Source organism: Neomonachus schauinslandi, chromosome 14 (genome assembly GCF_002201575.2).
Source record: "Neomonachus schauinslandi chromosome 14, ASM220157v2, whole genome shotgun sequence".
Classification (NCBI taxonomy): domain Eukaryota; kingdom Metazoa; phylum Chordata; class Mammalia; order Carnivora; family Phocidae; genus Neomonachus; species Neomonachus schauinslandi.
Window position 1 is genome coordinate 84,683,755 of NC_058416.1, and position 26,892 is coordinate 84,710,646.

At 51.1% G+C, this 26,892-nt stretch overlaps 1 protein-coding gene across 1 annotated transcript in view; it reads right to left on the reverse strand.

The window, feature by feature from the left end:
* Positions 1–2,793: 2,793 nt before the first annotated feature.
* CAMKK2 (calcium/calmodulin dependent protein kinase kinase 2) overlaps positions 2,794–26,892 on the reverse strand; it is a 44,535-nt gene continuing 20,436 nt past the window's right edge. Inside the window, exons 4-17 of the mRNA XM_021698508.2 lie at positions 26,625–26,678; positions 25,842–25,893; positions 25,355–25,488; positions 21,985–22,021; positions 17,687–17,708; positions 17,465–17,553; positions 15,696–15,895; positions 14,972–15,025; positions 12,608–12,681; positions 12,424–12,511; positions 11,144–11,272; positions 6,461–6,561; positions 5,887–5,929; positions 2,794–3,057 (exon numbers count right to left, since the gene is read on the reverse strand). Coding sequence (XP_021554183.1) covers positions 2,893–3,057; positions 5,887–5,929; positions 6,461–6,561; positions 11,144–11,272; positions 12,424–12,511; positions 12,608–12,681; positions 14,972–15,025; positions 15,696–15,895; positions 17,465–17,553; positions 17,687–17,708; positions 21,985–22,021; positions 25,355–25,488; positions 25,842–25,893; positions 26,625–26,678 — 1,242 coding nt within the window. The 3' untranslated portion in view covers positions 2,794–2,892. The remainder of the gene's footprint in view (positions 3,058–5,886; positions 5,930–6,460; positions 6,562–11,143; positions 11,273–12,423; positions 12,512–12,607; positions 12,682–14,971; positions 15,026–15,695; positions 15,896–17,464; positions 17,554–17,686; positions 17,709–21,984; positions 22,022–25,354; positions 25,489–25,841; positions 25,894–26,624; positions 26,679–26,892) is intronic.

Consider the following 26,892-nt stretch of genomic DNA (forward strand, 5'->3'; position numbering starts at 1 on the left):
AGCTTAAACATCTGTGGAAAAACACCAAAGGCTTATTTTTCTCTTAAATTCATGTACTTTTAAGTGATAAATACACAGTATTTAACTTTGTACACCTGATAAAAGGAAAATGCATAGTAGAAAGGATCAGGAATAAAACAGAAGCATCGGGCATTAAATCAGACACAGAATAAAAAAGTCAGCAGTCCCACGAAACTCGGCCCATAAAGCTGCAAAGAGGATGGGAACCGACGACCTTGAAACCTTCTCTAGCACCTTGGAAGCAAGTGGAGGTCATGGTTCTTTCCCCCCAACAATGCAAAGCTCCCCTCTGGAAGATGAGTGAGAGCAATAGGTTGAGCCCATGCATCTAAATGCTCAGGTATTCGCCTCTTCGTTCCAGAAAGGCTTTAAGGATGGGAGCCCTAACTCACGGGAAAGGCCAAATCCCTGGGGAGACGGCCTCTCCAGCCCCCAGAGCCAACAAGGGGCTAGCTAAGGCTTTCTGGGAGCCTCCGGTAAGCCTGTGGAAGAGACGGGGAAAGTGGAGCAGGGCAGAGGAAGATGGGGCAAGAACTTGTGCAGGCCCCAGGTTGCTTACACCAAATTGGTCCCACCGATGAGCCAGCAATGGTAGAAACTGATAGGGCACCCTTTTTGCTCACCTGGAGAAGCTGCCCATGATGGCTTCTCCCCTTTCCTGACAGAGCCAGCTTCCGAAAAACCAGTGTTTGTGCTCCAAGAGAACGGTAACCCTACCGCTTGACAGTAAGGTCCTCTGCTTATACTTTTTGAGGGGAGCAGTTCCTTCGCACAGCTTTCTTTGGTGTTTCTTTGGGAAAAAAAAGTTATGAACCCACCTGCCTAAACAGCCGGCACTCTGCGTATGAAATCTTACGTGGGGAGTTCTGTGGCGGAAGAAACGGTCTTGCCCGATGCAGCTGTGTAAACAGGAGTTCTGCAGAGAGCGTGCTACCTGCCCGCCACGGGCGAGCCGCTCGGCCAGGCCACAGTCACACAGACAGGCCGGGACTAAGGACAGGTTCACTTGAACTACTGCAAGGTGCTTATTGCAAACTAACCAGACCCCATCTGCTCCCAGAAGGGGTGGTGCCTATAAGTACAAACAAGCGCAGGAACGCCAGAGGAAGTACCAGGTTACAAAAAGAAAGCAAGCAGGCCAGACAACCCTTCATCTGACGGTTGTCCTTTGCTCTTGGAAACCAGCATTCCTTAATTCTGTACTGCTTGTAAGACAGCAAGAAAAGTCTGGCTAAATGACAGTCAAGAGCTTACGAAGGTCTGTGGAAGCCAAGAACACCAGGCTCTGTGGATGCGCTGGGTAGCGGGGGCACGAGGTCTTGCTCCCATCTCTCTGCAAAAAGTCCTCCTACCAGCGATGATCAGACAGAAACTACAGGAGAGCATGTCCTCTCAGCCCAGTTCGACACTATTTCCCCCAACCAGAGTCCACAAAACACTGGGAATCTCCCCGAGCAAAGGCCTTCCTGTTTTCCTCCCCCGTGAACTTCACCCTCCTCCATGTGTGGCTCTGAGAAAGAAGTCACACTTGAACTGCAGTGAGAATCCCCAGTACGAGCGGAAACCCAAAAAGATAAACCTTTTCTGTCTGGGACTGTTGGCTTACAACGCAGAACTCCCTGTGCCAAGCCCTGGCTCTCTTGGACCCTGAGGACCACTCTGGGTTTCAACAATCCTCTCTAAAAGGGCGCCCCAAAGTTCTCGTGTAGATCCTAACAGAGCTTTGCCGGTAAGGATGATCATTTGTGTTTCCGCTGAAGCCGAGTATTTCCTCACTGGCCCTCCAGAAACTAAGTGCTTCACTGACTGCAACAATCAGCTAGTATTTGAGAAAATAAAACCTCGGCAGTCTCTAGAACACACAGGTTACAAACAGACCAAGCTGCTAATATACAGGCACAGATTTCATTGGCTCTAACTCTGATCACATGCCTGAAGCCGTGGAAAGTATCCTGGAAGCTCTAAATGATCTCTGAACTACTCTAGAGTTCAGTCTAGTTAGAGAATCGAAAATATTTTATTTACTCGTAAGCCATGTAATGTACATGGAAGTGTAGGATTTCACCCTGAAGTTTTTGTCATTTAACAAGAGATTGACCAGAGCTCCGTCAATATTTCAGAAACCCGCTGTGAGTGGCTATCAGTCCTTTAGGTGAAACCTCCCCCACCACCCCCCACCCCACAACAACCACGGAACGCCCTTCGAGGGGGGGAAAATCCCCTTTGCGAAGCAATTAAGCTTCAAGCCCTTTCCCTTTTCCTGACTACAACTCTACCCATAAAAAAATGTGAAGTCCTTCTTACAAATAAGGTGCATCGAAGCTCCCTGCAGCTAACTGAGGGCTAGCCCTGCCCAGACCCCGTGAGTCCACAGTCCTGGAAGGTGCCACGGGCCTGGAGTTTGGGGCCTTCGGGGTTTGCAGGAGGAGTGACACCCCCTCTTCCTCTCCCTTTCAAACGCAGCAACTAACTCTGTGGTCTCAGCCCACACCGCCAGAGTTTTCTGCCGGTTTTGCATGATTTACAAACCCCACACACATTCACCTGGTATATCTGACATGGTTCTGAGTTCACAATGAAGGATTTTTGGCATAAAAACGTTTTAAAAAGCAATTGTCCCAAAATGCATGTGGCTTTGGGTCTGCAACTCCTCACACCCGCCCGTTCAGCCAGCCAGCGGCCAAGGTCGATGTCATGGAGTCAAGTCTTTTTTTTTTTGTCCCCTTGAAAACAACAAAGGAAGAAAAACAAAACAAAACAAAAACACCAGAGATGACGGTCAAGGCTCTACACACGTGCTGGGTTTCCGTAGGACATGCTGCTATGGAAACGCAGGGTGCAGCCTGCATGCGAGGTCACGCGTCCGGGCAGCTACTCCATCACCTCGTCGGGCCGCAGAGGATGCATGCGAGCGCGGGGGCCGGGGGCCGGGGCCCCCCAACTCTCGGCGCGGGGACCGCCTTTCACAAGAGCACTTCCTCCTCCCCCACGGGGGGCGGGTCGGGGCCCCGGAGGCTGTCTTCGCTGCCTTGCTTCCTGCTCACCGAACAGAAAACCCACGTTAAGGCAAGGCTGCCACGGCCTGAGCCGGCGTCTCCCGCGTTCCCGCACCACCTGGAACGTCACTGACTTCGCTTTTCCCTTTATAGTCTCTCCCCTTTTCTTGCCTATATGAAGTTTCAAAGGAGACTTTGTATCCCCCTCAGTAAATGGAAAAGCAGCATCATTTGCCAAAAATAGAAAGGAACTATAAAAATAGATGCGAACCTATCTGTGTAACACCTAAACTCATCCCCTGTGAGTAGTGTGCAGCCAGCGATGGGGCCTGTTCACAGAGGTTTTTAGGCATCTTGATGTGTCCCCCGTCCCCAAGCTTCCTTCTTCAGGCTAAGGTTGCAGATTCTTCAGTCACCTGAAGGTGAGCTTCCTGGGGGCAGCAAGCAGGACCACCTGGGTTTGGCCTGGCACAGAGCCGGCCTTTTGGAAACGGTGGTCAAGAGGACTGTCCCCAGCACACAGGCCCGTGGGACACCTTGGATGAGAGAAGGGCCCTCCTCTTGGCAATGTGAGTGATCAGAGCAGGAGAGACCAAGGAGGTGGGAGGAAAGGTGTCCTCGTGTCCCTGAGAGGTCGTATCCTGAAGTGCCCCCAGCTGGACCTGCCTGGGGGGGGGGGGGGGGACAGACACAGGTTGAACTAAGGAGCTAGGAAGGAAAATCCCTGAGGAGAAGCCCAAATCGCTTGCCACCAGCCAACAATAATGGCCCCTTCTAAGGGAAGCCGCTGGGCTTGCCACACCAGACTAATGTCTGCTGTGTGCCCCTGGCCAGAAGCAAAACTCTGTCCCGGCACAAGGAAGAGAAAGCCAGATATCTGTGACCCTCTCTGTTTCAAGAGCAGGCTCATTGGTTTTTGTTTCTGCCAAAGCAGAGGGGGTCAAAACTCCCAGGGAGGAGAGCTCTAACTAGATGTCAAATCCGGGCCTCAATTTCTGCCCTGGAGGCGCCTGCCTGTACCAGCTGGGTGTGGTTGCAGACTGGGGGGGGGGGGGGGGGCAAGCCCTGCGCCGGAGGCCTCCGACAACTGAATAAGCCCTCGGAACTCCAGACTGCTGGGTCATTGGGACAATCAGAGCATCCCACCAGCAGCCTGAGGGCAAGAGCAGGTAATCCCCAGGTTTTGCTGGGACTACTAGTGAGGGAATTAAAGGGGCAGTAAAGCCCTTTGGGCCAATCTCTGGGTATCTTGCGATTTTGAGCTCACTGAAAATAAGAAACAGATGACAGACTTGCACACAGACAGGGGGCAAACCCTAAAACTTGAGATTTGAGAAGAAAAAGGGCAGCCCATTAGGCTTCCACTCACTGTCACCCTGGGAGGCTCAAAGAGCAGGCGGCAGAGAACTGGGGAACCACCTGGCAGGGATGAGGCAGCCTTCTCGGGCTGCCGACAACTGGCCGATGGCTAACTGCCGCTTTCCCTGATCCTAAACTGTCCGCTAGCTGACTACAGGCCCCTGACTCCTGCGCTGCGGGGGCCAGTAAACTTCATCTCGTGAGTCAGCTCCCAACGCACAGAAATGGCCGCTTGCTCGTATGTGGATGTTCGCAGCGGCAGGCATTCGTGACAGCCCAAGTGGAGACAATGTCCATCACCGAATGAATGAGGAATAAAATGTGGTCTACCCGTACAATGACATACGGTCTGGCCAGAAACAGGAAGAAGCGCTGACGCCTGCTACATCGTGGATGAACCTTGGAACATGATGCTGAGTGAGAGAAGCCAGACGCAAAAGCTCACACGTTGTACGGCTCCGTTGACAGGGGGTGTCTAGAACAGGGCAACTCCGTAGACACCGAGAGGAGATTAGTGGCGGCTGGGAAAGGGGAGTTGGTGGTGACAGCGGAGGGTACAGGGTTTCTTCTGGGGCTAATAAAAATGTTCTAAAATTGATTGTGGTCTTAGTTGTACAAGTCTGTGAATATATTAAAAACCACTGAATCATACCCTCCAAATGGGTGAAACATATAATGTGTGAATTATATTTCAATAAAGCTGCTCTGAAAACATAGAAATGGCTTTCCAACGATAAAATTTTAAATGTTAAAAAAAATTAAGAAAAAATACATAGAAATGACTGCCTGGAGCTCCCAGCTGAGGATGAGGTAGTGAGTTGAGCTCAAAGGAAGGAATCCTAGAACCTCTATCTTGCCATAGGCACTAGCTGGAGGAGAGGCAGCAGGGGTGCTAAGTGTTAATCATCTTAGTCCACAGGGACAAAAATTCCCATCTGTCCTGGGAGCTGCTGGCAATGCTGACAAGGCTATGTGCTGAGAAGAGGGATGGCCAAAGGGAAAAGGTTCAGATCCACCGTGGGGACAGAGGACTCTTACACTAATTTGCAGCAGGCTGGATGGGAACTTATTTTCTAGGTCTTCACTCATCAGAGAAGAAGGGGTGGATGCCGGAGAGCCCCAGAACACTGCATGCCTCATCTATGCTCTGACCACATGGACCCAGGGCAGGGGCAGCCACGGGACCCTGTTGTGACACAGCTTCAATGCCATTGCCGTGCCCTGAGCATATGTGGGTACCAGACTGGGTCATGAGACCTGGGTGAATTCGCAGGCATTCCGGGTGGAGCGCCATGCACCCGCAGCCCCAGCCCACATGCACGACCCGCCGTCGGGTCCAAGCCCCTGGCTGGCCCTGGTTTTTATCCTAGGTCCAGAGGCCCGCGGCGAGCCTAGGCACAGCGGCCCGAGGTGGAAGGACCCTCCGCCCGGGTGGGGATGCCCCGTGCTCTGCAGCTGCCCCCGCCCCCAGGCTCCGGCAGAGGCTACAGCGCAGGCAGGCAGGCATTACCTTGGGCTCAGACAGGGGCTCACACTCCCTGGTTGGTTTTTTGCTGGAATGGCCAGAGGGGAGGGAAAAGGGAAGTAAGAAGGGACACTGGGGATCTCTGAGATGCCTGTCCCCCACCCCAGAGACACTCAGACCCCCAACACCAGCTTCACAGAGCTGCTGCCAGGGGGATTTTGAGCACGGCGCCTCTGCGGTTGACACACAGGGTCACGTGGGTGAGGCAGGCCTTGCTCCTCCATCACAGGGCCCACAATCCCACCATCAAGCATGCATGCTTCCGGGCCACAAAAATGCTTTCTGATTGTCAAGCGGTCCCCCAGGTAAAGTGCAAGTCTCCCTGAGAAAGGTAAAACTGCAGCATGGGTTAGCTGTCCACAAGAGGAGGTGGACTGAGCCCGGCGCGGGGCGGAGAGCCGGGCTCAGTCCACCCTCATGAGCCTAGGAGACCTGGTCTGAGTCATTCCAGGCGCTTCCTTCCGCTCCAGGGATGGGCCCAGGCAGGGTGCGCTGGGCAGGGCTGCCCTGTGTTCAGCCTCTAGCTCCCCACCCCAGAGGAGGGCGGGTGGACACTCACGTGAGCAGGTTTCCCGGCGCTGACAGGGAGCGCATCTCCCGCCGGCTGCCCTCAAACGGGTTCCCAAAGGAGCGTTTCCGTATCATGGTCTTCACCAGGATCTGAAGGACAGAAGAGGAAGCTGAGCCTCCTGGGGGCGACTCCAGGCAACGTCCTCCCCTGCGCCACTCTGCAAGGGCCATCTCCCTCTTCCTCTCTCCCCCAGCCCCCGGCCGCTTCCACCGCTCGTGGCTGGCGACAGGCCTTTGGGAGATCCTGGGCAGCATCCCTCCCACCGAGGACACAAAAGCCAAAGCTTTTGTGACTAGTCCCGTGTCAGAAACCATTCATGTCTCCCTGACTGCCAAGATGATAAGGTCCACACCCCTTGTCTGACATCCTCCTTTCTTAATCTTGGTCTACCTGAGCCCCAGGGGGGGACCCCGTGCTCCACGAGAGCTGGCCAGCACTGTCCCTCCAGTAACTTGGCACCACTCATCTCACCCAAGCCATGGCTACCCCTGCCCTCTTGGCCCATCAACCTGTCTCATCTTCAAAACTGGGCCTTTATTTTCGGTGAAAACTATCTGGCCACCCCAACAAGGAAGCAATTATTCTTTTCTGGGCCAAATTCAGGGGCTGCACTTCTTTTTTCGTTGAAATATAAGTCCCACAGTCGAACATTCACCATTTTAAAGTGTACAGTTCAGTGGTTTCTAGTATATTCACATCACCACTATCTAACTTCACAACATTTCCATCACCCCAAAAAGAAACCCAGTACTCACACCCCATTGCCCCTCCCCCCAGGCCCTGGCAACCACTGATCTCTGTTCTGTTCTACGGATTCGTCTATTCTGGACATTTCATATAAACGGAATCACACGGTATGCGGCCTTCCGTGTCGCTTCCTGCACTGAGGACCAGGTTCTCAAGGCTCCTACGGTTGCAACAGGTATCAGCACTCCCTTCCTCTTCGTGGCCAAATAATATTCCTTTGTATGGATACACCTCCACTGGTGGACATGTGGGCTGTTTCCAACTTTTTGGCTGTTGTGAATAATGCTGCTATGAACATCTGTGCACATGTTTTTGTGTGTGGACCTGTTTTCCCCACAAAGTGTTCTCATTTCTCTTGGGTCTGTACCCCGGAGTGGAATCCTTGGATCACGTGGTGACGCTGACCATTCTGAGGAACCGCCAGACTGTTTGCTACAGTGGTTACACCACACGAGGGTACCAATTTCTCAGAGGGCTGCATTTTAGCAGAGGATGGGCAACACCCGAATGGGTATAAGGAGCTGAGGAAACATCCCAGGACACTGAGGCTAGCCAGCCCACAGGCTGCTGTGGTGTGAGGGAGAGGGGACTGAGAGGTCCTAAAGGTCCATCCAAGTCTGAGAGGCGCTGGGGGCAGGCCGGTCCACTGCCAGTCGTGGGAACTTGCTCGTGGGCCCCCTCTCCCACTCTAACACAGACGGGGTCCCCAGCTTGGTTGGCAGACACCTGCCTGACGAGTGGATCCCTTGGGAAAAGGTACTATTCCCTCATCCCATCCCACGGCCCCTGCTCAGCTTCCCTCCTCTGACTCCCAGGCTTCCACCTCAACCCTACCGATCTGACCTATCCTCTCCAAAGCCCAGATCTGATTCCCTCACTCCCTGACTTAACATCTTTCACCCATAGGACTTTGGAACTTATCCTGCTGCTGGCCAGAGGGCCAAGGACGATTCTGGAGCAAGGGAGTGAATGAGTTATTTTTGGTGACGCTTTTGGCTGCTGTATCCTCTGAAGGAATTTTCAAGGAAAAGACCTCAGTCTGAAAGGCACCGGCCCCCACCCCCTCAAGCAGAGCATGGTGCCTCTTCAAGCTGTTTTATGTGTAGAGTGAGCTTCTGAATTGTTTTGTGTGTGTGCTAAGAATCTAAGTATTTTAAAAAAACACGATGGCAGCGCCTGGGTGGCTCAGTCGGTTAAGTGTTACCTTTGGCTCAGGTCATGATCTCGGGGTCCTGGGATCAAGCCCAGCGAAGAGTCAGCTTCTCCCTCTCCCTCTGCCCCCTCCCCCCCTGCTTGTGCTCTCTCTCTCTCTCAAATAAATAAGATCTTTAAAAAAAACAGAAAAACAAAAAACAAAACCACTGATGTTCCAAAAGGTGGAAACATCCAGCATCTGAAAAACGGATAAACAAAATGTGGCCTATCCGTACACTGGCATATTACTCAGCCATGAGGGAATGGCATGCTACAACATGGATGCACCTCAAAAACACCATGCTGAGTAAAAGTCAGACACAGAAGACCACATACTGTACGATTCCATTGATACGAAATGCCTAGGAGAGGCAAATCCAGAGACAGAAAACCCACCAGGGGTCGCCAGGGGCTAGGGGGAGGGAAGAACAGAGTGACTGTTAACGGGTACAGGGTTTCTTGGGGGGGGAGGGGATGAAAATGTTTCAGAACCACAGAGGTGACGGTTCCACAATATTATAAATGTAATAAATGCCACTGTATTGTTCACTTTAAAATGGTTAGTTTTATGATACACGAATTTTATGTCATTAAAAAAGAAAAGAAGAAAAGCACTGACTTAGATCCCCTGGGAAGGCTCTCACCGTCCCTCCCTGGCCAAGGCTGGTGTTCTGTGGTTCCTGGAACACACCAGCCCTTTCCTCCACTGTGTCTCTGCAGGTGTCCCTTCCTACCCCACCCCCCACCCCCCATCCCTGCCCTGTCCCTCCCTGTGGCCTTGTCAACTTTCCTAGCCCTCAGGACCCAGCAAAAGAGGCTCCTCCTCTGTGAAGCCTCCATTCTTGTTCCTCTGTGCGGGCCTGTCACCGTGTAATGGACAGGAGGGTGATTTTTTTCTGCTCCATCTTTCTTATGAGGCCAGGAGCCCCACGAGGGCTCGTGCTATACCCTGCTCATCTCTGAAACCCTGTGCCTGGCACACAATGGGTATGTGGACCTGGACCTCCCCACTCCAGCCCCTGCCCTTGGATGGCTGCAGTAGCCCCCACTTCCTCCCCAGTGCCCACATTCCATTTTCCACATGGGGTCTTTCCAAGGCCAACTCTGATGGTGCTACTCCCCTGATTCAAACCCTGCAGGTGCTGCCCACACTTCTTGGGACCAAGAATTAAATCTCTGCTGTGGCCTCAGGTCTTGGGTGGTCTGGCCCCTCCTCCTGCCCAGACTCATGTCACCTTCCTTGCCCTGCCTCAGTGGCCCTGGCTTTCTTGAAGCTTCTTGTGGGCCCAGCTTCCTCCCACCAGAGGATCACCACGTTTGCTCTTCCCTCTGCCAGAAACACCCTCTGCCCAATACCACCTTGGCCCAGTAAATACTCCGCCATCCACTCAGTATATATCCACTTCTTCCCGGAGGCCTTCTCCAACCCATCACCTTGGCCACATCCCCCTCTTAGGGCTCCACGGCCCCCCTTAGGGGTACACCTTGCAGCCCCTCTGTTTTGTTGGTTGTTTGCCCAGCATCCACCTCTCCAAGATGGCAGGCTCACCATGTTGGTTTTACTCATCACTGTAACCCCTGCTCCCAGATCGCTAGGATCAGAGACCTTCTCCTAAGAACATCCTGAGCCTGGAACAGAATAACCTGCGGTGGGCACCTGGGTCAGACACCAGCTGCCCCCCACACTGTGGCGCAGGACATGCGTGCAAGGGGTGGATGGGAAAGAGTGAGTGAGTGTGGGTGAGTTTTAACAGTGAAGGTCATGCAGAGGCCCTAGGTGAGGGAGGAGGAGGATGTCAATGGATGCCCCGGCGCAAGGGCTCAGATTCTGGAAGAAGGAGAAAGTGTGTAGGGAAGCAGGAGGGAGAAGTGCAAAGCTGGGAGAGAAGGAGCCAGCATCTGGGCTCCTAAAGGGGCAGTCACTTGAGGCCAGACACTGTGTCTTTGTGGAAAGTCTCACCAGTTCCTTCCAGAGCCCAGGGCCCTGCCTGCCTGCTGGAGCCAGTCCTCACCAAACACACCCCAGGGCTTTCACGGTGGCCTTAGTGGGGTGGCCAGCTGGATTCTGCCCCCGGGACTGCTGCCTGAACCCCAGGCCCTCGAGAATCCTAGTCTCCCTCCTGGAGCCAGATGCCCTCCTGGGCAGGGACTGGCAAGTGAGTGATTCCCAGAGTCTCCAAGGTTAAGCCTGAGGACTCCACATTCTGGGTCCTTTTTCCTGGGTCAGGACCCAAACATAAGGCCATAAAAGCACCGGAATTGGGAGACCTTGCCCCTAGCCCTGGGAGCTGCCCACACGGCAGATGTGAGACAAACTAAGCCATCCACTCTGGAGACCGAAGATCCAGCCAGGAGGGAATTCCATCTTAGAGACCTCGGCTCCAGCTCCCACCCCTGGCACCTGTCCTGGTCCTTCTCCTCCCCCTGCCATGCTCTGAAAGCAGGAATTCCAGAAAAAGCAGTAGGATCTTTAGAGAGGAGCTACCCCTCCCTACAGTCACACAGAATCTGGCTATAGACAGAACTAAAGCTACAAGATGCAGGGGCCTCCTGGCCTGATATGTGACCATGGCCCAGAGCCTGGTGGCTGTGAGTCAGAGACAGACCCGGCCATCCCCTGACTCTCAGGCCCAATGTCTGCTTCTTAGCTGCCCGCCTGTGTCCCGGCCCGTCCTCGCCGGCCCGCCTCAGGCTGTCCCTATTCTCGGTCAGTGGTTCGGCCCGCCTTACCACGGTTGCCAGGCTGGGAATGTGTTTGACCGAATTCTCGACCTCCTCTTCGGTCACCTCGACCAGCGTGCAGTTCTCGTCCTCCGATGGCAACGGCTCCGCCCCATGCCTCGTGACCCAGGGGTGCAGCTTCAACGAATGATAGGAGGGGTGAGGGGCAGGCGACTGGCTCCCAGAGGCCGGAGAGTGACACCGAGGCCCTGCCAGCGAGCGGAGCCAGGGAGGGAATGCGGGAGGGCAGAGGTGGTGGCCTGAGATCAGGCATGCAAGAGAGCTGGCAAGCCAGGCAGAGGGTGGGGGGTGAGCGAGATGCAAGGAAACGTGGAAAAGACGGAGGGACAGACAATGGGAGGGAGCCACCAGGCCAGGATGTGCACCGGACCGCATTTGCCACCTGGCCCAGGTCTTGGCAGAAGTGACCAGAATTTGGCATCTGCCTTGTATGGTTGCCCAAGAAGCACCCATCACCCCTCAGCAACTTTCCCTGATGCCCCCCGGAAGGCTCTGCTCAGAGAAAGCAGACCCTGCCCTTTTCACAGAAGGGGAAGGGGAGGCACAGTGAGACCAGTTAGAAGGACACAGTCAGGAGAGGACCCAGGCAGGGATCTGCCCCACCCCGCTTCCACCCCTGGGGTCCAAGTCCTTATCTGTAACCACTTGGCCTCCCTCTTCTCAAATGCTAGTTAGCTAGATGCCTAGGAGTTCCTGAAGCAAACCTCTAGATTTCTTAAAGAGTCAGATGTGTGCGTGTGGCACAGGTCAGGGTGTAGGGGGTGCACAGGGATCTCTCCTAACAGTGCTTTCTGCAAAAGGATGGAATTCAGCAGGCCGGGGAGAGGGTATCAACCTGCTCACTAATTTCCTCCCACCCCCGCTGAGATTTCTCCAAGGGATGGGCAGGGTCGAGGAAAGGATCCAGGACTTGGGCAGCCAGGGTATGGAGCACACAGAGACCCCATTCTGGTCTGGTCCCGGCAGGGTGGATGCCACCAATCCAAGCCGATCGGAGTGAGCGCTAACTGCCCCACTGGCAGCAGATCCCACTGCCACAACCACAGTTAACACAAGTCCAAGTCCTCCTCTCCAACCCCCACCACCGCCAGCCCTCAGCAGCAAGAGGCCCAGGGCATGGGAGGGTAATGGTGCCAAGGAGGACACAGTGCCGTGGACGGAGGGGAGTGAGGCCTGGCCGAGGCAGGGTTGAGCCAAACAATCCCAAGCAGAGGACAAAGGCCTGGCCCCTGGTGCACACCCCATAGAGAGCGGTGGCCCCCAGGTACCTTGATTTCCGGCACCACGATCCTTGATTCCGGGTTCTTGTCCAACATGCGGGTGATCAGGTCCTTCAAGTCCTCAGCTATGTCAGGCCTTGCGGGTGGAAGACACATCAAGGGTGAGAAACACACAGAGGACCACCAAGGGCTTGGAGAGGAAGGTGACTTGGGACAGACGGGCAATACTCACTGATCTGGAAATTCCAGGGCCTGACTCTTGATCTTGCTGTGCAAACACATGATCCGCTCGTCCATGAACGGGCACTGCGAAGAGACGGCGGGGACAGGGTGGCCGTCAGCGGCTGCCCCATCAGTCCTGCAAGGGCTACCCGGTGCTGGCATCACTCCACGTGGGTTACAACGGAAGAACAGACGCCCGGGAGCCCACTGCAGCGAGGGAGCAGCTCCCATGCCCACAAGTCCAGAAGAACCCGGAATATCCTTCTACAGGGCTAGAGCCCCTCCCAACCACACTGTGGCTTTCCTCTGCAGCTGTGCTTTAATTTACCCACGTAAACAAAATCAAAGACTCTCCCCACCCACCTGTGGGTGAACAATAATAATACTAAGAACAATACCTAAGATGTAGCAGCAACAGTAGTGATTTGTGAGGGCTTAGGCTGGGCCAGGCCCTGGCCTGGGGTTTCTCAGCACCAATCTTCACTGGCTGTTCCCTGTCTGGAGTGTTCTTCCCACCAACATCTGCATGGCTCATTTTCTCCCATCCCTCAGGTATCTGATCAAAGCTCACCTTCTCAGGGAGGCCTTCCTGAGCTCCTGTCTAAAGCAGATCCCCAGCCCCCACTGTCATGTGATTTCTCATCAGAGCGCCCATCCCTGACATTATGTTACATTTGCATGCGTGTCCTGTTTAGCTCCTGCAGAGGAACATCAGCTCTAAGAGGGTGGCTCAGTTGGTTGGGCAACTGCCTTCGGCTCAGGTCATGATCCTGGAGTCCTGGGATCGAGTCCCGCATCGGGCTCCCTGCTCAGCAGGGAGTCTGCTTCTCCCTCTGACCCTCCTCCCTCTCATGCTCTCTGTCTCTCATTCTCTCTCTAATAAATAAATAAAATCTTAAAAAAAAAAAAAAAGAGCAGTAACTTGAGATAAGAGTTTGGATTGCACAGGTATATCCATTTGATAGAACTCATTAACCAGTACACTTCAGATCTGTACATTTCATTACATGTCAATTTTACCCCAAAAAGAAAAAAAAAAAAAAAGAACCACAAATAGTGAGCTCTAGCTAATGACTACATTCTGAAGCATCTGGAAGGAAGTGCAGAGATGTTAGCAACTTAATCTGGAATGTGTAAAAGAAAGTAAAACAAGGTGAAGATGGACAGACTTGTGATAAAGCAAATACAGTGAAATGTTTATGGCAGAAAACAGCTGGTGGCTGTGTGGGTGTTTCCCGTAGTTATTTCAACTTTGCTATATGATTGAAAATCTTCTTTTTTTTTTAAAAGATTTTATTTATTTATTTATTTGAGAGAGAGAATGAGAAAGAGAGAGCACATGAGGGGGGGGGAGGGTCAGAGGGAGAAGCAGACTCCCTGCTGAGCAGGGAACCCGATGCGGGACTCGATCCCGAGACTCCAGGATCATGACCTGAGCCGAAGGCAGTCGCTTAACCAACTGAGCCACCCAGGCGCCCCTGATTGAAAATCTTCTTATCAAATATTGGTGGGGAAGACATTATAAACCACATGACTGGTTTCTTAAGCTTTCCTCCATAAAAGCACAAATTCATGAAAAGGAAAAATCCATGCTTTTATTGCTCACATAATTAATCTGAACTTCAGAGTTAAAAACTGAAGTTCCTAAATACTGATAAACAACAACAACAACAACAACAACAAAAGAACAACGGGGGGGGGGCAGTGCCTGGGTGGCTCAGTTGGTTAAGGGGCTGCCTTCTGCTCAGGTCATGATCCCAGGGTCCTGGGATCGAATCCCACATTGGGCTCCTTGCTCAGCAGGGAGCCTGCTTCTCCCTCTCCCTCTGCTGTTCCCCCTGCTTGTACTCTCTCTATCAAATAAATAAATAAAATCCTAAAAAAAACAACAACAATGAAGAGACCAGACAGCATTCCCTAAATCAATAATGTCAAATGGATTTTTCACATCCATTCCAATTCTGTCCCTCCAACAACAGCTTCTGGGGACACACTCTGCTGAGAAGAACATCAAAGCAGCACTGGGCTCAGGAAGAAAGGGTGCCAGTGGCTATTGATTTGTGATGTCTGTCTGGGGTGTCAGAGTGGGGAGAGAGGTGGCACATTTGTTGTCCTTGCCCTAAATCCATCAACTATTTACAACCTCTAGAACCTCTGCCAGTCCTTCTGTGTTAACAGATCGCTTTCCATAGATTGAACTATTCTGTACAGGTATGTACATTTGGAAAGGCACCTTTTTTTCACATTCGGGTCTAACTGTGGAAATAAAATGGTAAACTCAATGGATAAAGTACTGTCTCCCTGCAAGGGTTAACTATTAACCCAGGGGGGCTGCCCAGCAACACCCAGCAGACAGGACACCCCACCCCGTTACCTGGCCAAACACAAAGCAGTACAGCGTCACACCCATGGCCCAAACATCCAAAGCCTACAAGAAAAAGAGAGCTTCGTGTAAGGAGACAAGGGGCAGCGGGGGGGGGGGGGGGGTGTCTATTGCTTCTGGCCGGCCAAAAATCAAATCCTCCAGCTTTCCTCTGAGGAACCACCCCTTCCTGACTCTGGATCCACCGACTGAGGGTGAGACGGATCCTGCTCCTGGCCTCTGGGTGAGTACATGACCCAGGCCTGGCCAATAAGAGCTTCATTTCCACCAGCCATAGTGATTGGTTTAAGGATAGGCACATGACCCAGGCCTGGCCAATGAGAGCACCACTTCCCCCCCAGCCACAATGATTGGTTCAAGGATGGGCACATGGCCCAGGTTGGGCCAATCAGAGCCAATCCCAGGATTTTTGCGAGGGCTCTTCAGAAAGAGGAATGCTCTTTCTTCTGAGGTTGGTAAGCTGATAGGAAGGAGCCTGGAACAGCTGGGGGTACCCACCCACCTGGGCAGGAAACCAACTCAAGAAAACAGCTGAAAGATGTAAAGATGGATTCCTGTTTGAATCCCTGTATCTAGCCAAACCGGAAGCCGCTCTTCATCTACATGATCCAATGGATTCATTGTTTAAGCCAGTTTGGGTCGGATTTCTGCCACTTAAGACTGAAAGGACCCTAACACAGGCAGAACTCAGCATCTCAGGCAGGTCCACACCAACCTTCCCAGAGAAGATCTTCCGGGTCTCTGAGAGCGACTCAGGCGCCATGAAGGCGGGTGTGCCCACGGTGTTAGAGAGGAGCGCGTCGCTGCCCTTGAACTCGTTGCTCACACCGAAGTCGGCAATCTTGATGTGCCCATCTTCTCCCACCAGGAGGTTAGAAGGTTTGATGTCCCGGTGGATGATCTTCTGGTAGTGTACTGGGGGTGGGGTGGACACCAGATGGGAGAGAGGGGGCAGGAAAACCATGTGAGGAGCTCTGCCTAGCCTCCAGAGGCCAGAAATATAGACATGGACCCCAGTGCTCTCTCACGGTCCCCAGGCCCTTCTCAGCCTTACCCTTCCAAACCTATTGGATACTCCCAGCTTTGAAAGGTAAGGGGGGACAGAGTGTGCTTAAGGAAATTACCCCATCTTCAAAAATGAGGAGTGCAACACCGATTGACAATAATAGTAACCACCTGCTCTAGTCTAAGTCATGGGTGGGTGGTCCCTGGAGAGTTTTTGTTGAGCCTGGCTGGCTTCCAGCTAGAAGCCTCACAACTTGTGACAGTCCAACATATTCTCATTTACTAATGCCAACACTCAACCTGTTCACCATACCAGCAATGAATGGAGCAGGTCGAATGGAAGTGTGGACCACAAAGTAGGACTGGGGACCTCCTTAACTTGCTCCTGCCTGGATGTCAACCCAAAGGAGAGGACATGGTCTCTCTTCCTATGGTCTGGAAGACCCAACTGCGTTTCTTTGCTGGTGGCGGTGTTGACAGTGATGAAACCAGTAATAGGGGCAGCAGCTCCATTTGTTGAGTACCCCATCTGGGGCCCAGCCCTATGTTAAGTGCTTCCCATTTTCTCCATTTAAATCTCCCAACAATTAAATCTCCCAACAATTAAAATCTTAAAAAAAGGGCGCCTGGGTGGCTCAGATGGTTAAGCGTCTGCCTTCGGCTCAGGTCATGATCTCAGGGTCCTGGGATCAAGTCCCACATCAGGCTCGAGCCTGCTTCTCCCTCTGCCTTTCTCTCTCGCTCTGTCTCTCATGAATTAAAAAAAAAAACTTTAAAAAAAAAAAAAAACGGAGGGGGGCGCCTGGGTGGCTCAGTCAGTTAAGCATCTGCCTTCAGCTCAGGTCATGATCCTGCAGTCCTGGGATCGAGTTCCGTGTCGGGCTCCCTGCTCGGCAGGGAGTCTGCTTCTCCCTCTCCCTCTCCCCTGCTCATGCTCTCTCTCTATCTCTCTGTCTCAAATGAATAAATAAAATCTTAAAAAAAATAATAAATCTCCCAACAATCCTATGTGATGGGCAAGGGGAAGAGACAAAATGTTTAACAACCAGAAGCAGAAAGGACACCTGTCAGAACTACTGATATGAACTGGCTGATTTCCACCCTGGTGAAAGACACTTTATTCCCGTTTAACAGATGAGAAAACTAAGGTAACGGGAGGTGAACAGGATCCCCATCCCAGGGTTGCTGGGAATAAGGGACAATATAAATACAGCCCCTAATGGTGCCTGGTACACACAGAAAGTGCTGGGGGAAACAGTCATTATCAATACGGCTCTTAATTTTTGTGGCAGAAGAAGGGTTTCTTTTTCCATCATGAGCATGGCTTTCTGTAGCTGTCCAAGACTGCATGTCAGACAATTCTGTCTCTCACCCTCCTGCTTGCACTCCAGGAGGGAAAGTCCACTTTCCCACCTGCCATCCGCTAGTTGGGATGTTAACCAACCCTGGGTGAGAATCCTCCCACAGGCCCCCGCTTACGGTACTCTATGCCTTTGATCAGGTCCTGGAAGTAGAAACGGGCCTGGTCTTCCGAGAGTGGTTTGAGGGTGGGCACTTCCATCACAGGCCTGGAAGGTCGATGCACACATGAAAAGCAAACCAGATACACTGGCCTTCAGAACCAGGCACCACCTCCCTCGAGAAGCTCTGCGGCTTGAGAAGCTTCAGGCATCACACCCGCAAGGAAAACGGGACACTCACCCTTGGTTGACCAGTTCAAACACTGCAGGAAAGAGAAGGGGGTGAACTGTTACATTGGGAAATTGGAAATCCATCTTCCTCCTCCTCTTCCTCCTTCCCAATCGCTCACGGAAACACCAAGAAGCACATAAACTAGTATTCGGGCTGGGGAAAGGAACAATCCACTGAGCCAAAGCTGATCAAGGTACTGCTCGGGAGGCTAGGGGTCAGCGATCTCTGACCCTGGTCTGACTGTACTTCTTCTAGTCCTCAAAACAGCCAAGGACCCCCTGGCCAGGGAAAACAAAGCAAGGAGACAGGAGACAGGCAGAGATGGCTCATGGGCTCCTTTCTTCTCTCCATTCATACCTTGGAGATTCCAGGGATATGACTGATACTAAACTACGTCCTCTTAGTCGCACCCAGGTCCTGAGTCACCTGATGCCAAAGAACAAGACTATGGGGACACAACCCGACATCTGTTTATTTAGGCACAAAGAAAGAGCCCTAGGGGTCTTCAGAACCCTAGGAAAGTTTTGATCCAAGAAACAACAGGAACATGTTTCAACAATCCCTCCCACATCCTCCACACTGCTGGGCTGTGTCAGGCCACAGACCAAGAATGCTTATAGATTCTTCCAGCTCCTCTATGCTCTGTGGTCAGCTGGACCTCAGACTCTTTCCCGTGACTCTCAATCCAAAACAAGACTTGAGCGAGAGGTGGGGGTGGAGATTTCCTCACCACCTCAAAGGCCAATGCATCCCACGACTCCTGAACAGGGCCTTTCTTGACTCACATTCGTGCACGACCTGCAAATGCCTCCCACCAAGCCAGCTCCTTCCCAGTCCTGTACTTGCGGGGAATCCCTGCTCCAAACCACCAAGTATTAGATAAGCTGTGTCCAGGGAATGCACAGGGCTTTGTTGTTGTTGTTGGGGCTTTTTTGCTTTGTTCTTTGAATTTTTAAAAATTGAGGTGAAATTTTCCTAACATAAAATTAACTATTTTAAGATTTACAATTCAGTGGCATTTAGCATTCCCGATGCTGTGTGACTATGCCTCTACTTAGTTCCAGAAAGTTTTCAGCCCCTCATAAAGAAACCCCATGCCCATGAGTAGTCAGTCCCCTCCCTCCAGGCCCCTGGCACCCACTAATCTGATTTCTCTTTCTATGGATTTGCCTATTCTGGACATTTCACATATATGGAATCATATACTATGTGACCTTTTGTGACAGGCTTTTTCACTTAGCATCGTATTTTCAAGGTTCATTCATGTTGTAGCATCAATCAGTACTTCATTCCTTTTTTTTTTTTTTAAAGATTTTATTTATTTATTTGAGAGAGAGAGAGTGAGAGAGAGAGCCCAAGAAGGGGTAGGGTCAGAGGGAGAAGCAGACTCCCTGCTGAGCAGGGAGCCCGACGTGGGACTCGATCCCAGGACTCCGGGATCATGACCTGAACCGAAGGCAGTCACTTAACCAACTGAGCCACCCAGGCACCCAGTACTTCATCCCTTTTTATGGCTGAATACCATTCCACTGTGTGGATATGCCACATTTTGTGTATCCAGTCATTAGCTAATGAACATTCAGGTTGTTTCCACGTTTTGGCTATTGTGAATAGTGCTGCTGTGAACATTCGTGTACAAGCATTTCTGTACAAGTACTTGTGTGGATATCTGTTTTCAGTTTTGGTGGGTATATACCTAAGAGTAGAATTACTGGGTGATGTTGAATAATTATTTTAATTTTGTCCTGCTTGGACAAACATAACTGGGAACATGAAACTATCCTATAGGAAGTGAAAAACGCAGTGAATTTCAAAACCAAGTGGAGAATAACTTTGGCGCTCTCTGTTGTTCTCGAATCATCTACCCACATTGGAGTTTCTTACAGAAGAAACCAAAAGGATGGTTTCAAAGATCTCCAAGGGCTCAGGTGGCTGAGAGACAAGAGCCGGCTCCTCAGATAAAAAGAAGACCAGAAAAGGAACTTAACACCCTCAGGCCCCTCCCTATCTTCAGGTTCATCAACCAGTGTTGGGCAAACCCAAGCTAGGGCAGATCTGCCGTGGCTTCAGGCTATGGTTAGAAGCAAAAAGCAACAGCACTTGAAGGGAAGGTTTCCACAGACAGGAGCGCTGGTCCCTTCAGCTCTGGCCTATCCCACCTTTGTTCTGGAAGACTTAACTTCCAAGAGCTGCTTCAGGAATTTCTGTGCTTCCTCCTAAGCACCATAACTTGGTTGGCATGGAGGGAGCTAGTTATTAGTGACTGAAAACACAGCCACCCAGGCGCCCCTCTCACGTAATTTTTTAAAGTTAACCTATCTAGGGGCACCTGGGTGGCTCAGTCAGTTAAGTGTCTGCCTTTGGCTCAGGTCATGATCCTGGGATCCTGGGATCGAGCCCCACTTCCTTCGAGCTCTCTGCTCAGCAGGGAGTCTGCTTCTCCCTCTCTCTGCCCCTCCCCCTGCTCGTGCTCTCTCTCTCTCTCTCTCAAAAAATAAAATCTTAAAAAAAAAAAATAAAGTTGGGTGCCTGGGTGGCTCAGTCGTTAAGCGTCTGCCTTCGGCTCAGGTTATGATCCCAGGGTCCTGGGATCGAGTCCCACATCAGGCTCCCTGCTCGGCAAGAAGCCTGCTTCTCCCTCTCCCATTCCCCCTGCTTGTGTTCCTGCTCTCGCTATCTCTCTGTCAAATAAATAAATAAAATCTTTAAAAAAAATAAAATTAAATAAAATAAAATAAAGTTAACATATCTGATGTTATTTACTGTGTAGCCTCAAAATTGTTTCTATAGGAAGATTTTATAAGTTCTAAAATTTACAAATAAACTGGCAAAAAAGAGTTCTAAAATTTGAACATGGAGTGCACATTAGATGCTCTTAGGGAACTGGCATTAACTTTTTCAGATGTAATAATGGTATTGTGACCACACAGGAGAATGTCCCTATGTGAGATGCACGCTGAAGTATTCAGAGGCTGAAGTGTCAAGATGTCTGCCACTTTACATTTTGGATAGTTCAGCAAAAAAAATACAGAAATGGATGGGTGGGTGGCTAGGCTGATAAAGCAAATCTGACAAAACAATTATTAACTGTTGAATCTGGGTGGTAGGTATACAGGTATTCATTGTACTATTCTTTCAACTTTTCTGTAGGCTTAACATTTGTCATAATGAAAACCTGGGGTGGGGAAGAGGAGGGTGAAATGAAAAATAAAATGTCCTAAGCTGCAACGCTTCCTCGGAACTGAACCATAGCAACTCTGTGAGGAGAAAGTGAGCTCTGAGCTGTTTTCAAACCAGACCCCATATAATCACTCCTTGTGCAACAAAGGATCATCCCCGTGCTCATCCAGGAGACTTCTAGATTCCAAGCTGGGCTCGTGCCCACTCTCCTCACCTCCTTGATACCCCTCCCGGCTGTCATCTGTCATCTGCTCATTTGAATGCCCACCCAAGCCATATTGCAAGGACATGTGACCTGTCAATCATGCATTCCTGGGCCCAACAGTCTGCTATCTAGTTTTGAATTAGTCCTGCCCTTCCTTCCTTCATCAGTACCTATGCTTAGAGCTGACAGAGGGCTGTCCCATGCCCTCACCAATTTTTAAAAATCAAATCTCTGAGGACATGCCTGAGTCCTTCCATTTCTTTGTGCAGTGCCCTCCAAGGCTCCAAATGCCCCACCGTGGCCTCAGGCTCTCCATCCTCATCCCCATCCCCTCTCCCTGGTTTACTCTGTCCCAGCCACATTTTTCTCAAACACGCTAAGCTCTCACCAGCCTCAGGGCCTTTGCACCAGCTGTTCCCTTTGCCTGGAATGCTCTTCCCCACATGTAACAGGACTGTGTCTTTGACATTCAGGTGCCAAATCATCACCTCATATGTGAAGTGGCCCCTCAATCCCTCTCTCTCACGTCATCCTATTTAACCTTCTTCAGAGGATCTACTGAACTTAACTGATTTATTTAGTTGTTGACTATCTGTCTTCCCTGACTAAAATGTCAGCCTCAGAAGAGCGGGAGTCTCATCTTTCTCACTCACCACTGCATCCTTAGTGCCTAGAACATGCTCAGCATTGGCAGGTGCTCAATAAATACTTGCAAGTGAATGAACAGGACCTCCAGAGAAGTCCCAGCAAGCACTCCCTTCCACCTCCTGCTTCAAACCAGGGCTGCAGCCTCACATGTGACTCACTGTGGTGCCCAGCTTTGGCGGGGGATGCCAAGGACAGGGAATGCTCCAGAGGACCCCTGGGCTTTGGCAGGTGCAGCTGCCTGAGCAAAGGTGGCGGATGGCAAGGGCTCTCTTACCCATGTACAGATGGTCCTCATTGGGGTCATCCAGGACCTATTGGCACAGCCACACGGAACAGGCCGGAGATGAGGAGCAGGGGAGAGGAAGAGAGAGAAATGATATGAGCAGGGAGGAGGCAGCATCCACATGACTGCATTTGCCAACAGGAGGGCTGTGCTTTCCACTGGTTTTCCTGGTTAAGATGAAGGGCACAGGAAAAAACCCAGAGTGTGTGATCCAAACGGCCACCTGGAAAATAGCCACATTCTAGCCCAATCCTCAAGGGTCCAAAACACCTAGAAAAGAGGTTACAAAAGGGAGGGGCAAATTCCTCCCCTGGGAAATGGGGGCGCCCGGCTGGCTCAGTTAGTCGAGCAAGCAACTCTTGATCTCAAGGTCGTGAGTTTGAGCCCCACACTGAGAGTAGAGATTACTTAAAAAAAAAAAAAAATTTTCTTTTTTTTTTAAAAGATTTTATTTATTTATTTGACAGAGAGAGACACAGCGAGAGAGGGAACACAAGCAGGGGGAGTGGGAGAGGGAGAAGCAGGCTCCCCGCAGAGCAGGGAGCCCGATGCGGGACTCGATCCCAGGACCGTGGGATCATGACCCGAGCTGAAGGCAGTCGCTTAACCAACTGAGCCACCCAGGCGCCCCCCAAAAATTTCTTTTTTTAAAATTCCTCCCCTGGGAAGTGTCTCAGTTTCAGTAAGAATCCCACCCGTCTCCTAGGAGACAGAGGACTGATCCTCAGGGTGAAAATGGAAATCCTGTCTGGGCTCTTCCGACTCCTCCATGAAGTGCCCCCTGACCTCCTGCCCCTGTAAGAAAAGACGTCCCCCTGCCCGGAACCGCCATGGCATGTCCTCGCTCTCCTCTCACGGCCATCCTGCTTTCAGCTCGTCACCTATGTCTATCTTGTCCGTCTCTGCAAACAGCTGTATCCGCCTAAGTTGCCCCCGTGGTGCCCTATACAGGACAAGGCTCATAGTCGGTGCTCAGGAAATGCCTGATGAATGTCCATGGCCATCTGATGAATGTCTGAGGTCTGTCCAACAGGCAGGCTGGCAACCAGTCTTGTTGGGTGGACAGGTCAGATGCCACAGGGCAGTGGGGGCCAGGGAGATCATGCCAGGACCCAGAGCCACTCACTAAACCAAGTGTCCTTGAGCTTCCTCTAAGACGGCTGACTCCAGCCATCAGCGAACTGAGACTGTGAAACTCAGCGTGACAGGTGAAGACAGCCTGCAGCCACCGTCCCTCTCCTTCTCTCCTTGGCTACACTGGTCCTCCTGCCTCTTCCCACATCATCCTCACCTTCCCCAGTCAACCAAGATCCACAGGACGAGAGCCCTGAGAAAGAGATGCACCCTAGGCTCCCACCTGGAGCCCTAAGCCCTGCCCATTCGGGGGAGTCAGACCCAGGGCATGGCCCACCTAGAGCCCATACCTGAAAAGCCCCAGGAGGGCACGGCTACTAACCCTCACACCCACCAAAGTCAGGAGTATACCCCCAAACAGAGGGCACCGGCCCTTTGCACATGCTGTTCCTTCCTCTGCGATGCCCTTCTCTGTCCTTTCCCTGTTATCTCCATCAGGGAACAACCGGGGTCATCTCAAACATCCTTTCCCTGAAAAGCCTTCCTCAGCTGTTTGGGCTGGCTGGCTGCTCGCACTCCATGCTCCTGCAGCACGACGAACACCCGTCCAATTACGTACTTTATCACATGCCATTTACAAGTCCTGTCATTTAGGCCAGAGGTGCTCCAAATGTAGTTCGCGGACTTCTAGGGATCCTCAAGATGCTTTCGGGGAGATCATGAGGTCAAAACGATTTTCACACTAAAACTAAGATAAGGAGCACTGGGTAGCTCAGTCGTTTAAGCGTCTTGCCTTTGGCTCAGGTTATGGTCCCTTGGTCCTGGGATCGAGCCCGGCATCCGGCTCCCTGCTCAGCGGGGCGCCTGCTTCTCCCTCTCCTCCTTGCTCATGCTCTCTCGGTATCTCTCTCTCTCTCTCTCAAATAAATAAAAATAAAATCTTATTGGGGCGCCTGGGTGGCTCAGTTGGTTAAGCGTCTGCCTTTGGCTCAGGTTGTGATCCCAGAGTCCTGGGATCAAGCCCCGCATTGGGCTCCCTCTTCAGCCGGGAGCCTGCTTCTCTCTCTGCCCCTCCCCTGCCCAGCTCGTGCTCTCTCTCTCTTTCTCTGTCTGAAATAAATAAATAAAATCTAAAAAAATAAAATAAATAAATAAAAAATAAAGTAAAATCTTATTTTAAAAAGTAATAAAATAAAATAAATAAAACTAAGATAATATTTGCCCTTTCTACTCGCATTCTCTACTAGTAGAGAAACGAGAAACCACATGGCATGCAAAATCACCACAGCTGAATGCAAGAGCAGATATGAGAATCCAGCCATCTTCTATTAAGCCAGACATCAACAACAACAAAAATTTGCAAAAATGTGAAATGCCAGGGCGCCTGGGTGGCGCAGTCCGTTAAGCATCCGACTCCTGGTTTCGGCTCAGGTCATGATCTCAGGATCCTGGAATCGAGCCCTGTGTCGGACTCCACACTCATCGCAGAGTCCGCTCGGGACTGTCTCTCCCTCTCCCTCTGCTCCTCCCCACCGTGCTCTCTCTCTACCTCTCTCTAAAATAAATAAATTTTTAAAAAATAGAATGTAAAACGCCACTCTTCTTAAAATTTTTTCAGAAAATATACTTATTTTTCATAAAAATATATTGTTATATAATGGGATTGTTGTTTTTAAATGAATTAATAAATAATTTTTAAACTTCTCAGTTTTAAATCTTAATATGGCAAATAATAATAAATACAACCCACATATGCAAAACTTTTTTGGGGCCTTCAATAATTTTGAAGGACATAAAGGAATCCTGAGACCAAAAACTGTGAGAACTGCGGATCTAGAACAGGGGATGGCAAATATAGCATGCAAGCCAAATCTGGCCCTCTGCCTGGTTTTTGCAAATAAAGTTTTATTAGAACACAGCCATGCCCATTTGTTTACATGCATGTGGCTGCTTTTGTGCTAAAACCACATAGAGAGAGAGAGAGAGAGAGAGAGAGAACCAGCTCCAAAGACAAAAATGGATAAAGGGCAAGTCTCGGTATCCCTCTGACCTTCAATTTTTTTATCTGTAAAATGGGAATAATAAATAGTCTTAGGGAAGGGTGAGGATAACATGAAAGAACAGGGGTGAAGAAACCTAGAGCAATAAATACTACTTAGCTCTGCAACAGCTGTTTAACATGGTATGGCTCTCCCTAGAAACTAGTGGTGCAGCGTTTGGGTAATAACAGAGCTGGGCCTGGACAATCACCATTCTTGCCTCCCTCCTCCCTGTCCCCCTAGCTCACCTCCACCAGCTTCACCACATTGGGGTGGTCTAGCTTCTTGAGGATGGCGATTTCCTGGTACACCTGCTCAATGGGGCCCCTAGGCTGGATGCAGCCTCCAGGGGCTGGCCGAGTGCCTCGGGGCGGGGGGCGACCTGGAGGAGACACAGACCATCCCAAGGTCAGGGCAAAAAGCTTTTCCTCTGCAAATGGGGGGGGGCAATGCAAGTGAGGGGGTCTCGGCAGGGCTCGAGTGGCTGATGCCACCAGGGGCCATAAGTAGCTTGCTCCTCTCATCTGTCTCTTCTGCTGCTGAAAATCAGTGAGGCTGGAGACCCAGCCCCCTTGCTCAGCTTTCTGTCCCCTCCTTCCCACGCCATACCCCAGGCCATAGTGACAGGAGTCTTCGAGGCCTCTACCCGGGCACTCTGCAGGGGACACCATTCAGTGGGATCTTCTTTGTCGTGCCCCAGCCCTGCACCTAAGAACAAAGGCCCACCAAACTCACGTGGAAAGCCCGCCTGTCGGATCAGCTTCTTTTTGGACAGCACCTTCATCGCCTATGGGACAAAAGACCCCACATCTCGGTTAAAATGGAGAGGAAGGAGGAGGGAGAGTTCCCTCCACTCCTAGGCCAGCCAAAGCTCTTGGCTTCCTGGCAGCCTCAGGACAATGTAGTGAGTGCTTCGTCATCAGAGTGGGTCAAGCAGCTGCGGGTGGCCTGGGGGCTGGACTGCCAGGGTCCCCCCAGCCCTGAGGGTGCTTCTGAGGTTCCTGGTCCTCTTTCCTAGCTGGGACCACAAGCCTTGGGACTCGATACAAGTGAATCAAGACACTAGTGAGCTGGAGTGATGGTCGAGGGACAGGCTGTTCTACACATGGGGAAACAGGCTCAGGTGTTATGTCACTTGGCCAAGGACACACAGTTGGCAGATGGGAGAGCCAGAATTTGAACCCACACCGGACTGACCCCAAAGCCTCAGCTACAAGGGCAATTTGTCTCACTACCACCTGGTTCTTGGTGCTATGAAGGATGTAGAAATGGTAGCCCAGAGTAAGGCTATGAGACATTTACTGAATTTACACATTTTCTTTCTGAGCCAATCACTTTGCCTCCCCATTTCCACATCCATATAATGGGAACACCACTTCCTTCCTAATGCACGAAATGAAATGACTTAAGAATAAAATGAGACAACAGTGAAGAAAATCTTCCAGGAAACCAAGTTCTGGAAAGGAGGCTTTTGCTTTGGACAATGGTGAGGGCAGGGAAGGGGACATGGATACTCACGTAATAGGTATTGTCATTTTCATTGTAGGCCAACTTGACCACACCATAGGAGCCCTGGATAAAGGGAGATGCCCATGACATACTATCCAGAAGTTACAATCTGCAAAATGAGGACCCTAATACAGGGGCTGCAAATCAGCGGCCAAATGGCCAAATCTGATCTGCAATTACATTTTATTGCATCTGCAGTTTTTAGAAAGTTTGAATTAGCTGCCAACATTTAAAAACAGAAAGATCAGATATAAAATCTAAAATCTCAGCTTCTTTT